Here is a 12804-nt window from a genome sequence, read left to right on the forward strand (position 1 = left end):
TACCACCATGACTGCCGTGCAATTAGCCTTCGGCGAACACCAATATGCTAAAATAACCAACGGCTATTCTTCCTCATGACATTGCGACCATATGGTCTGAAGTTGAGGGGTGGGTTGCCAGAATTTAGCAGGGATTGGTTATTTTCCTCTTGATCTCAAAATGGTTGAATTATTGTTCATTCAAAAGCCTAAAAAAATACACCAAAAATTCTACAAAAACAAGGCAGAGGCACTAAATATGCTCTTATACTAAATGTTTGATATACAAATCATATGCGAAAAACAAGATCAAATGTAAAACAGACCTCCAACCATTGTTTGAATTTGCATTTGTTGAAAATTCATGAAGATTCGATGAAATTATGGGCACACTCTACTAGCCCAATCCCCTCGCGTACTAATGATGTATTGCCGAATGAGAGTTTTACATTAGATTTTGTGATTACCTTTACGAAATAAAAAAAAACGTTCTTTTTGTAAATCGTTTCCAATCAAGGCGATTACCAAATAGACAATTGTTACAATGAGGTACGAAACATGGAAAAATTATATATGAAATAGCTGCTAATTAAAAAGAAAAAAAGTGAGTCTGAAAATGTGGAATCATATATATATATATATATATATATATATATATATATATATATATATATATATATATACCTATTTTGCTTTGCTCCTTAGCTTAGCGGCATTAAAAGCGCCTCCTCCATAGCTTGGCGGCTTAGCTTAGCGGCATTAAAAGCGCCTCCCCCATAGCTTGGCGGCATTGAAGACGTGTCCCATCCAGCTGGGTCTCTTGCCGACCTACACGCTACTCCTATTCTTCACGTGTGCATGAGTTATAGAGAAAGGAAGGAAGGAAGGAAAGGGGGAGGGGGCCGAAGAAGATGACTCTCCCTCTCTCTATCTCTCTCTTCTTTTTCTATTCTCCTTCTTTTGTCTTTTTTTCTTTTCATTATTTTGTCATTTCTCAACCCCTCTCTCTCTCTCTCTTTGCACGCCCATAGACTAGAGAGGGCTAGCCCCCTATCTTTAACTTTTCGACTTTCTTCCCTTCTTCTCTTTTTTTTCAATTTTTTCACGTGCAGAGCGCTTCCTCTTCTTTCGTGTATGTGGGCAATATCGAAGAGAGAGAGACCACTTTGTGTCGGTCCATGTAAAAGAAAGAAAAAAGCTTTTTTTTTCTTTAATTGATAATAATTTGTTTATAATTTCCCGAAATGCAATAATAAAATAATAAAATAAAAATAAAGCTTAGTTGATGCAAATAACATTAATGCCTACATGATGTGAAAATCCTTCTTGTTACGGCTGTTGACATATACATTTTGGCAACCCATTTAGTTATTTATTGCATTAAAAAATTAGTGAATAATTCTTTAACCCCTACGAAAAAAATATAGAATTAAATTGCATAGCATATAGTTTTAGGAGCATTTTTTTTTATTTGCATTTGCATCAGGCTGGTGACAGATGGATTTGAATTGGTAGTTTTGAGCTTTAATTTGACGATTTAGACTAATCTCACGAAGAAAACAATTAAGTTTGAGCCCGTTTTCTTCTTCTTCTTTTTTATGACAAAAAATTATCTTGTGAGAAATAAAGATTTGATACTTTCGGTGATATAACAGTGGATTTTTCAATATCCTCAGATAGGGCAAGTGTGACAAAGAGATATTGCGAGCTCATCTTTGCAAGATTTGGAATTTGAGAAAAATTTCATTGCAATATTGAATCTTTATCAATATGTGATAAAATCGGTAGAGGATTGCGTTTAGAAGGTGATGTTTGTGGATGTTGATTTGAAAATGAAATAAAAGCTTCAGTCCCTCACCTATAAATTGGCTCGCATACAGACGGAAAGGAGGGGCACACAATTGAGAATACATGGCCAGGATATAGAGAGCCACAACATAGAGAGAAAACACACGTGAGAGAGAGGAGTGTTCAGCCAAGCATCACGTGGCTGAGCCTCTCGGGTGATCTTCATTCACTGTCCATCGTGCACTGCAGTCTTGCTCAGACACGTCTGATCGCACACGCAGGCTTCACTTTCTTCGAGGTTTTTCTAGCCATCGTGCTCCCTACGGCACCGGGTGATTGTCCAATACTTCCTGATCCAACATCGAGTCTCGAGTTGCGCCTCCAACAATCTCACGGACATACAATACAACGACGATCCATAGAGAGCAAAAGAGAAAGGAAAATCGTGAGCGCGGCAGCCATAAAAAGGAGACCATCAGGCAATCTCCCGCACGTGCTCATACTAATAAATTGAAGCATTGTTGGGAGAAGGCCTGTCTTGGAATTTGAATTCTTTCCACGGCTTGAAGTGTGGAATTTCAGTGAGTGGGCTTCTCTGGGTCCAAGAGAATCGTGAACTAGGGGAAGAGTAGCAGCCACCTGCCACTTCACACCTTGCCAGATTGAAGGAAACACTACACTAGTCGTCCACGCTTGTGTAGTGTTGTCCTCTTACGGCCACGACGAGCTGCAATTGCAGCCAGATCTTCTTGCTCCGCAACCGAGACCCAACTGACGACGTTCAGCAAAGATATCACCACGAGCAAGCCGTGCTCCATCATCCGAGAACTCAAGTCCCGTGACGATTCGCCTGCGAACCGTGAGCTACTCTTGGGCTCCTCATCACGCGGTCCGTGACTTGCGACGACCAGCTGCGAGTTACCTACTGTCTGCAGCGAATCGCCACCACGAGCCACCAGGCTTAGCACCACGATACGAATTTGGAAGCCAAAATTCGAATTAGGTGAAAATCTTAGTTACTTCGATTTCCAAATATTCCGTTTCCTTATCTGAAATATCATTGATGCACATGATTGAAATTTCCGATATGTTATCATGTCCGCAATATTGAATAGCCCTCTTAAATTAGGGACTATTCCCTAATTTCACAACATGCACACGATTGATAGTCCGATTTCCTGCCTGAAATACGACTCGCAATCACACGGAAAATTGCCAATCCGATCTTGTGCGTGGAATATGATTCGTTAATTTATGGATATCAATGTTATATTGCTGGATGTGCTGTTGTGTTATTTAAATCGATTTTGCTTTCGTAAAAAAAATCCAAAAAAAAAATTTGAGTTAGATTAGGTTCATGCTAGAATATTTCTTGTTTTAGGGTTATTTTGCATAGGCAACTTATTTATTTTGAATTTTTGAAAAAATGAAAATCCAAAAAATGCATTCATTTAGGATGTTAGTTTTTTTTTTAAATTTAAATTGCACATTTAATTATGTGTTAATTTTAATTTCGAATTCCATAGAAAAGAAAAAAAGAAAAACTAAAATTAGGGCATTCTTTGCACATCATTACATGTTAGGATAAGATGGCATGTTTAATTTTTCATTTAATTACAGGTTTAGATAATTTCTCCTACATAAGTTGCATTTTAGGATTACTTGGTTAAGATAATATTCTAGTTTAAATTAGGATTTGGCTTAACCTAATTCCTAATACAAATTTGATGATATCTTAACCTGCATAGATAATTCTTGCATTTTTCTAATTTCGAATTTCATGGAAAATGCCAAAAAAAATTGTCTTAGAATAAACCAATTCCATTCTCTAGGATAGATTGCATGCTCATTAAGAAAACACAAAATATTTCACTTACGTCATATAGTTTAGGTCATATTGCCATGTTATATCATTTCATATTAGATTAGTAGCACGCATTGCATAAAGCATGATTCTCATTAAACAAGTGAAAATAGAAATTAAGTGATTGCCTATCTAGGATTGTCGATGTAAATTCCGATCTAACACTACATATTGCTTTCAATGTCATGAGGTAAGTCTTGCATTTTATTCACTACTTTATCTGGGTATTAAATTGGTGGTTTGCACACCCATATGATCATCTCACATGTTAGGGAAGCAAATTAAAATCAATTTAAGCTACTTGCCAAACATTTTTTTTTTCAAAATAAAAGATAAAGGTACTGAAAGGGCATTAGAGAAATCTAGCGTAACCAAGTCCCCAAAGTCATAATTTCTTATTCGCAAGAGTAAAGTAAATCTCTCATTACTTTACTTGAGTTTCCAATCAACTCACCGAAAATAGATTAGTGGCGACTCCTATTTGAAAAATCAATAGCATGTTAAGAACTTGAACCTAAGTTGCAAATTGGTATGAACTTGGGAGAGCTCGAGCTAAGTTTAGGCTTAGTAATCCATTAGCCAAATCCTAGGTGGTTCACTCAAAATTTAGTCACAACAATGGCCAAATTAGTCCCTTATTTTATATACAAAATTTTAATCCTAAATATTTAATCAAATTTAGATATTTGTTCTCTTCATTAGAATAAGCAAAAGTATTCTTGATACTATGATAGTGGTAACATACATTGCAAACGATCTCTGTATAAAACTTTTACACTCAATAACATCTGGTCATTATCATTCTTAAGTTAATAAAGTCAGACACTTGAATGAAAGTATGTTAAGGAATCGGAATATTTTTATTATTTACTTGAAGGCCCCACCAATTAAACAATCCACGCATGAAACATTTTCTTCAATTTTCAACTTAAAAAAATTGGTAAATCCCACAAGAAAGGTTGGTAATCTAGACAGGTAAATTAAGGATAATCAAAGATATGAAAAGTTGGTAACTTAAAAAAAATAAATAAATAACGTGATAACTAACTCAAATAATAGTTAGTAACACAAAATTAATGGGTAAAATAAAAAAAAAAGTTTGTCAATTACTCTAATCAAGTTATGAAATTTCTAAATAGAGTAATAAATTCCATCAGTTGTAATTACGATGAATAAAAGTTAAAAAAAATGATTGCATTATAATCTTTAATGTACTTTGAGAATAATTTTCAAATCATGAATAATTATAAATTATTGTGAGACTCACTTCTTCAAGAATTTGTGACTCACAATAAACTGTTATTCTCACGATACTCAAAGGACTATTATACTGGCAAAGCCCAAAATTTTTCACTCAATAAAAAGTTGAATCTTAGTAGAAACAAATGAATATTGGTGAGTAACTTAAAAGACAATGGGTAACACAAAAGTAGTTGGTAACTTAAATAATGATCGGTAAATTCATGTAAGAGTTATGTTGGTAAGAAAAGTAAATAAGAGTTTGTAAAAGATAAAAAGAAAAAAAAGGTTATTAATTTGGAAACTGTAAAAAATACTTGATTATATCCTAAAAGGATCGATAAGTTACAATAAGTTAATAAAAAGTCGGTAAGTTACAATCAGTTACCAACTCATTCAGAAATATATTTCAGGGAAAAGAATCTGTTTTTTGAGAAGCGGAATAGTAGAATGGCCCCTTTTTCTTAATAACTATCAAAGTTGAACAAGGTTGTTCCGTGGCTATGTTATCTAGTTTATAAAGCAAGAAGAGAAAGATTAGGCAGAAATCCAGGACATTACATCACAGGATGATCATGAAGCACGTGCAAGAGAATAGAAACAAAAGCCTCGTCCTTCAGTATCTGTATTCAGTTGCGTGGTTATCCTTGCCACCTTTGCCTTACACGAAAAGGAAGTAATCCTCAACGTATTCTTTCTTTCTCTGGTATATCCATTGAGATTGTCTGCCACGTCCTTCAGTAACTGTATTCAGTTGCCATGACAGTATGTGTCTGTATAGTGAAATGTCATTCCAATATACTTCTCTTTGGCACTTCTGTGGCATCAGAGCCTTGGCGAGGCAAAGAAACATGTCTACAGACACCACCCGATATCATAGGAGAATAGGGTTCAGCCATCGCCAATGGCTGGGAGGCGTCACCACCACCCTCCGTAAGCCATGTGTCTCACCTTGAAGGAGTTTCATTTTTTTGTTCAAATTTCTTCTCTGTGCTTTATAAAGTTTTTAATGCCGATGCTGGCACCACGAGCTGCTATGTAAGAGCCAAACTGGCTTTCAATGGCTACATCAGTATTTCCATAGGAAGTTGTTTAACTTTAGGATCAACTTGAATAATGAGATACGTACAGTTCAAGAACCTGATTGGACCCAGATTATCCATTTTTCGTCTCCGTGTATAACTCACTATCCTTTAATTCATAAACCTGTGTAGGTAATGTCGGCCACCCTTTGACTGAAGTGTCGTGATAAATGTTCCGTTGTCTTTTGGGTTAAAGACTATGGCGTGGTCAATGTTGCACAAGCAGCAAAACTCAAGATGAGAATGTGCTTTCGTAATACAAGATCCTGGATATCTGACCCCGCCATTTAATAAAAGGTGTGACTGACCTTTCTCAGCTTCTCCTGCCCGAACTCCATTGCTTGCTTGTATTGGGAAGGTGAGGTTGCTCTGTGGGCTCAAGCTAAATCCTAAGCAGACATTTCTTTCATCTAAATTCTCTAGTGTTACTCGACATGAAAACAATGAATATACTAGTCTTCTCCCTGCTCTGCTGCCTCTCTTCAAAGTCCGTTTTGTCGAGCTCCGACCACTACAATGCAATCTTCAACTTCGGCGACTCCCATAGTGACACCGGAAACTTCCTCATTACTGGGGCACTCGCATATCCGGAAATCAAAAACCTCCCTTATGGAGAAACTTTCTTCCACCACGCAACTGGTCGATGCTCAAACGGACGCCTCATTATCGATTTCATAGGTATTCCATGCTCTTGCTTTAATTTTTTCTCTAGCAGGATATTTTATTTTTGAATGCTGACAATAAAGTATCGATAACCTCAAAATTAACGTAAAAAAAAAAAAAATGAGAATGCAGCTGAAGCATTTGGACTGCCATATCTTCCACCATATCTGGCAGTAGCCGAAGGTCCACCTGTCCGCATGGGAGTGAACTTCGCAGTTGCTGGTGCCACGGCGATCGACGGGTCTTTCTTCTCTGCTCAAAATATTACCTTGTGGACCAATGACTCGTTGAATGTTCAGCTTGGCTGGTTCAAGAGTTTGAAGTCGTCTCTCTGCACCACCAAACAAGGTAAATTTCTACCTTGAGTGATAGAGAAGTAAATCAATGACGAACCAAATGAGGGGCTAGCGAAGGCTGTCTGCCGCTTGATGCTTGATGCTTGACGCTTAGTATAACTTTGATGAAATAGGTGCTATAATTTATCAAATCGCAAATAAAAAAACTACTTTATCTTGCCTCCTTGAGATGTGCTATAACTTTTCATTTTTCTGGGTGCAGATTGTGACGAGTACTTTAAAAAGTCTCTGTTTCTGGTGGGGGAGATAGGTGAAAATGACTACAACCTTCCCTTTCTCTTTGGTCGAACCATTGAACAGCTACGCCCTCTGGTACCACAAATTGTTGGAGCCATCATTCGAGCCGTCAGTGTATGTCACACCAACTTATTTCAATTTTTCTCTTGTATTCCACACGAAAGCAATCTAGACTGAGTTCATAAATGGAGCAATTACACTAATTTGGGCCTCTTTCCTATCCCCATATCAAGGACACATTAGGACATAAAAGACCTATGGAGTAGTACTTCATTGGCATGAGCTTAACGTTAAATTCACGTATTAAAATTAAGGATTGCTTTGAAATCACCATGTTTCATCTACGAGCACATGTTGGTGAAACGCATGTTTTAGTCAAGAGCTTAACATTCATTTTTTTCGCAATTAAATCAATGCTCACTTTGTGAGCACGTTGGATATGGATTAAAAAAACAAATTTGACTTTATCACTACGCTACTTGAAAAAAAAAAAAAAAAAACTTCTTTCATTAGCTTTACAAAATGTAAACCCTAATAGTAATAACCAAGAGGAAATTTAGATGCCGCAAGAAAAAACATTGACATAACTAAAATAGTCACTAATACACATTGACCCGCGGTCATGGTGACTATTAGATAAGTACGATGATGTCCATGATGCATGAAGCAGACCCCAGAAGTGATTCATGTATACTTGCAAAATCATCCTTATGATTTGTCTCGAGATTTTTGATTTTCTCATTTCTCACTATTATCAAGTATCCTTTTTTTTTTTTCCTTTTTTTTTTTAATCATCTTGATCATGACAGACTCTGATAGAAGAAGGGGCTGTAAATCTGGTGGTGCCGGGACAATTGCCGACAGGTTGCATCTCCATGTATCTAACTTTGTTTCAAAGCGCGAATGAATCGGCGTATGACCCGAAAACCGGGTGTCTCGAAGCTTATAATGCTTTATTCAAGTATCACAATAACTACCTCAAGCAAGAATTGCAAAAATTGAGAGAACAATACCCTCATGCAAGAATAATGTATGCTGATTATTATGGTGCCTCCATATCTATCTATCGCACTCCAAAGTTCTACGGTCAGCCTTCTTTTCCCCTCTTCTTTTTTCTCTCATATGTCATTGTCAACTTATATTTTTTTAATTAAACTAATAATCTTTTGACAACACATCCATCACCATTCAAATAAGTAGTTATAGATTTATTTTCAAATAACAATCGAGATTCATTGTTATAAAGATGATTTTGAAAAAAAAAAAAATTGACACGGTCTGTACATCAAATGAAAGCCAACTTTTTCCTTTTTCGCCCATAGTTTTATCCCTTTACCTCTAGACTCAAGATTGTCCTTAATCAGAAAAAGTGCCAAAAAAGTCCTAAACATTTTGCCTTTGTGCCGATTAAGTTCTAAACATTTTTTTTTGGGTACCAATTCAGTCCTAAACATTTTTAAGTTGTGCAAATTCAATCCTTTTCGACCAATTTTGGCCGAATTTTGCTGATTGGATGCCAACTAGCTGACGTGGACAATTTTTAATAAGATATATTATTTTATTATTTTATTATTTTATTTTTTATTATTTTGTCTTTTTCCTCCAGCCAGTCGCCGAGGTCCGGTGATCGGCCCGAGGCAACCGCCGGATCTAGCGAGGCGAGCCTCACCCATAGCCGGCAAGGCTCGACCTCGCCAGATTCGGCAAGGGCGAGGCTCGCCCATGGCCTGATCTGGTGAGGTCGAGCAAGGGCCGTCAAGGCTCGACCTCGCCAGATTCGGTGAGGTCGGCCTCGCCCTTACCAGCGATCGCCTCTGGCCGATCGCCGGACCTCAGCGACCGGCTGGAGGAAAAAGACAAAAAAATATATATATATATATTAAAATATTATTAGAAGTTGTCCACGTCAGCACCGATCAGGCCACGTCAGCCGACCAATATCCAGTCAGCAAAATCCGGCCAAAATTGGCCAGAAATGACTGAATTGGCACAACTTAAAAATGTTTAGGACTGAATCGGCACCAAAAAAAGGTTTATGATTAAACCTGCACAAAGGCAAAAGGTTTAGGACTTTTTTGGCACTTTTCCCATGCTTAATCACATAGGGAAATTAAGGGTAGAATGAAATTGATGGACCAATATAATGAAACCAAATCTTAAAGCATCATTTTGTGCTGGAGTGTGGCTCCAAGTGAATTGATTCGATATTTATGGGATTGTCTCCTAAATTAAAAATCCACATCTTGCAACTTAGAGGTGAGCTAAAAAGACTAGCAGTCCGAAAGCCCGACCCACCCTAATTCTATGGCCGGAATTTTAGGCTTGTCCTTTTTCTTTTTCTTTTTTTCAGTTGAACCGGTCTGAGCTTTCGAGTTTGAGATGCTTAGGCCTGAAATAGCCTAGTCCATCCCTAACTATTTTTTAAAAATAAAAATCACATCGGATATATAAAATATGAAAAATTTAGCATAAATATGCTTGAAACACTTTAATATAATGATAAATTACGTTTTCTTTATCATATACTTTTTCTCAAAAAAACATTATTTTTCTCGTATATACGTACACAACAATTATTGAAACATTCCTTATCAATTATATGTAGTGCCATGGGAGCTAACAAGTACATTGTCTTTTGGTTTGTGAACTAAAATCCAAAAACTGAATTATATACATATAACATCAGCAACTTTCGGTTGACGTCATTGACATGAACACAGATGTAGTTACATGATTTGTTTTAAAAGTCTATAACTGAAGGTACACTTTATAATTATTGAAGACCAGGAGATTAACCTGTTCATAATGAACGAGTGCAATCACGCAGGGTTTTACGGAGGGGCCCTAACGGCTTGTTGTGGAGGAGGCGGTCCATACAACTTCAATACGTCGGCGTATTGTGGTCAGTCCGGCTCAACTGTTTGCAAAGACCCATCGGCTTTCGTCGATTGGGATGGGATTCACTCGACTGAGTCTGCTTATCATTATATCGCCAGGGGGTTGATTGATGGTGGCTTCATATCTCCACCACTCCTATTTCAATTTAATTATTTACATTACACCAAAAACGCGGTAAGACAGTTTGTGCTATCGAAGGTTACTTACCTATTACCGGAATAATGAAGATTGGTATGTTACACATATAAACATATCACAAATATTCTCGTCTATAAATTTATCTTCCAACTTCACTCCCTATTTGTCTTGATCGAATTTACTAGGTTTGGTTTTTTCTCATATTTTGCCATATTGGACACGATATCAGGTAATTGTGCTTAGTTTTCAAGTTGAAAGTGTCGGCCACTCTGGAAAATTTAAAATACTAAAAATTTACTCATGTAAATCTTCATCTTTCGCAAACTTGGATAACGATTATTAAGATAATAAGATCAAGCCAACACCATTAGGCTTTGGGCATTTATGGCTATCGACTATAAGGCAAACCTTACACTGACAGATCACAACGATGACCCTGGTTTGATCCATGTGCGCCAACCCCTAAAAGGAGTAATCAATTTCTCTTGATTACGAAAATATATTGTAATTTCGAAAACTCATTTTAAAACGTGTGACAATGCTTTTGTACTTAGTTATGATGATACGTAAAAGTGACTTATGCTTCAGCTTGAATTTATGACATTTCACTACAAAATGTAATGGTATTAGTATGTTGGTCACCATATATGGCAAGTAATTGCCTTCAACTGAATCCATGATAAAACAGGTCAATCTTAGCTATCAATCCTATGAGTCCCATGTGAATTCCACAAAATTCAATTGTCGTAATTGCACCTAGTTGTAGATTCGGGCCTAGGCAAGAATACCTCATATATAAGGATGAAAAAAATTATATTCAACACATAGATATAAAATAATTGGTCAATCATGGAAATAACTCAGGTTATGTTGGATTGATTGTATACTATAATCCATCTTAGAGCCCGTTTGCTATAGCTATGGCTGAGGAATCTATGGCTGAACTGTAGTCATGTGTAGTTGTAATAGTGCAATGAAGTGCTGCAACTTGTGTGTTTGGTGCAGTTGCCTCTTCAAAATTGTCACAAGTTACTACAGTTTTGGAAGTGCTATAGTTATGAAATGTTTATCAATCATTTTCACAACTAAAACCTATGTAGCACCGACACTCTCCGGGAGCCTTCGTGTCGTGTTCGACACTCCGACACATGTCCGACATGCTCCGACACGTCCCGACATGCTCCGACACGCGGTCAACAAGTATCGAAAAATCCAACGCGTATTCAACTTTCTTCGACACGTTCCGACACGTCAGTCTGGAATCCCAACATGCAATTCTAACACGCACGGGATCAATTTTAAAAATTTCTAATACTTGAGGGGTCAAAATATAAATATACAAAAAAGAAGTAATAAAAGAAGTAATAAAAAAATGCTATAAATATACACGCATGGTCAATATTTTCTTTTTTTCAGTTTTTTTTTTTTTTTATGGAATTGTTTTAGTTTTTTAAAAAGTCTATTACTATGAAAGAAGTAATAGAAAATGCTATATATGATAAATAAATAAATTTAAAAATATCATTTTAGCATTTTTCCTTAAACAATGTTTTTTCCTCTAAATTTTATGTGTTATTGTAAAAAATTAAAATAATGAATTATATTATTTAATGTTTTTCAAGTAAATTTTTTATTATTATTATTATTATTATTACTACTACTATTATTATTATTATTATTATTATTTATGTATTTATATATAAAAATATATTTAATATATAACGTGTCAGAATGTGTTGGAATTCTCGTAGCGTGTTCGTGTCGGTGCTACATAGACTAAAACTATTAGGGAATGCCATATCAAATACTCTCTCTCTCTCTCCAAATACCTCGTCTCTCTCCATCCAAATACCTCGCAAGCAGTTAGAGGGCTCACACGAATTAGAATGAAGATAAAGTCCTCATTGAATGATTAAACAAGGACCAAACGCAATCTTCTCGCATCAAGAATTAATTCCTCAAAATAGTTCTCTCTCTCTCTCTCGAACTCCTCTCGATAGTTCACAAAATTCATAGACGATTGAAATATTTTTTATTCATTCATTTTCATAAGTGATTTAAAGAATGAATTTTTGAAAAATATTTTCTAAATAATTTATTTTTCGCAACACAAAGACACTCTATATCTCAAGCTTCCAGTTATTTGCGGAGAAAAATTGCTGTGGTTAAAACCAATTTGAGTGTTGTCATTAAGCAAGTACGTACGATAATATTCACTGCAGCATATCTCAGTAATCGGACACCAACCAAAGTCCTCAATGGTAAAACACCATTTGTGTAATTTTTTTTTAAGTATATGTTTTGGGCGCACTGTAAATGTCAAGCACCCCTTTGATAAGTGCGCTTTGCCGAGAGAATATTCATTGACTATTTTTTTTTTTTTCTCAAAATGGTTACGAACTTTTTTATCTCTGAAACACAAACAATTAATGTTAGCCGCCGTAACGTCACTTTTCGAAAAAAATGTTTTTATCTAGCGCAACATGATAGTTTCTCCTGTTTTATCTATTACTTTCGCAGACGTTAGTGTGCCAAATCAATATGTTTTCTTAATACGTGC

The 12804-nt window shown here is 36.2% G+C and overlaps 1 protein-coding gene across 1 annotated transcript; it reads left to right on the plus strand.

Moving 5' to 3' along the window:
• The first annotated feature begins 1879 nt into the window (after nucleotides 1–1879).
• Nucleotides 1880–10366, plus strand: LOC104440918 (GDSL esterase/lipase At5g45910). The gene is made up of 6 exons (XM_010053910.3): nucleotides 1880–2770; nucleotides 6085–6630; nucleotides 6748–6963; nucleotides 7174–7322; nucleotides 8018–8294; nucleotides 10036–10366. Exons 2-6 carry the CDS (start codon nucleotides 6387–6389, stop codon nucleotides 10326–10328), a joined length of 1179 nt encoding a protein of 392 aa, XP_010052212.1. The 5' UTR covers nucleotides 1880–2770; nucleotides 6085–6386; the 3' UTR covers nucleotides 10329–10366.
• Nucleotides 10367–12804: the final 2438 nt, after the last annotated feature.

This window comes from Eucalyptus grandis, chromosome 11 (assembly GCF_016545825.1).
Source record: "Eucalyptus grandis isolate ANBG69807.140 chromosome 11, ASM1654582v1, whole genome shotgun sequence".
In the NCBI taxonomy this organism is placed as follows: domain Eukaryota; kingdom Viridiplantae; phylum Streptophyta; class Magnoliopsida; order Myrtales; family Myrtaceae; genus Eucalyptus; species Eucalyptus grandis.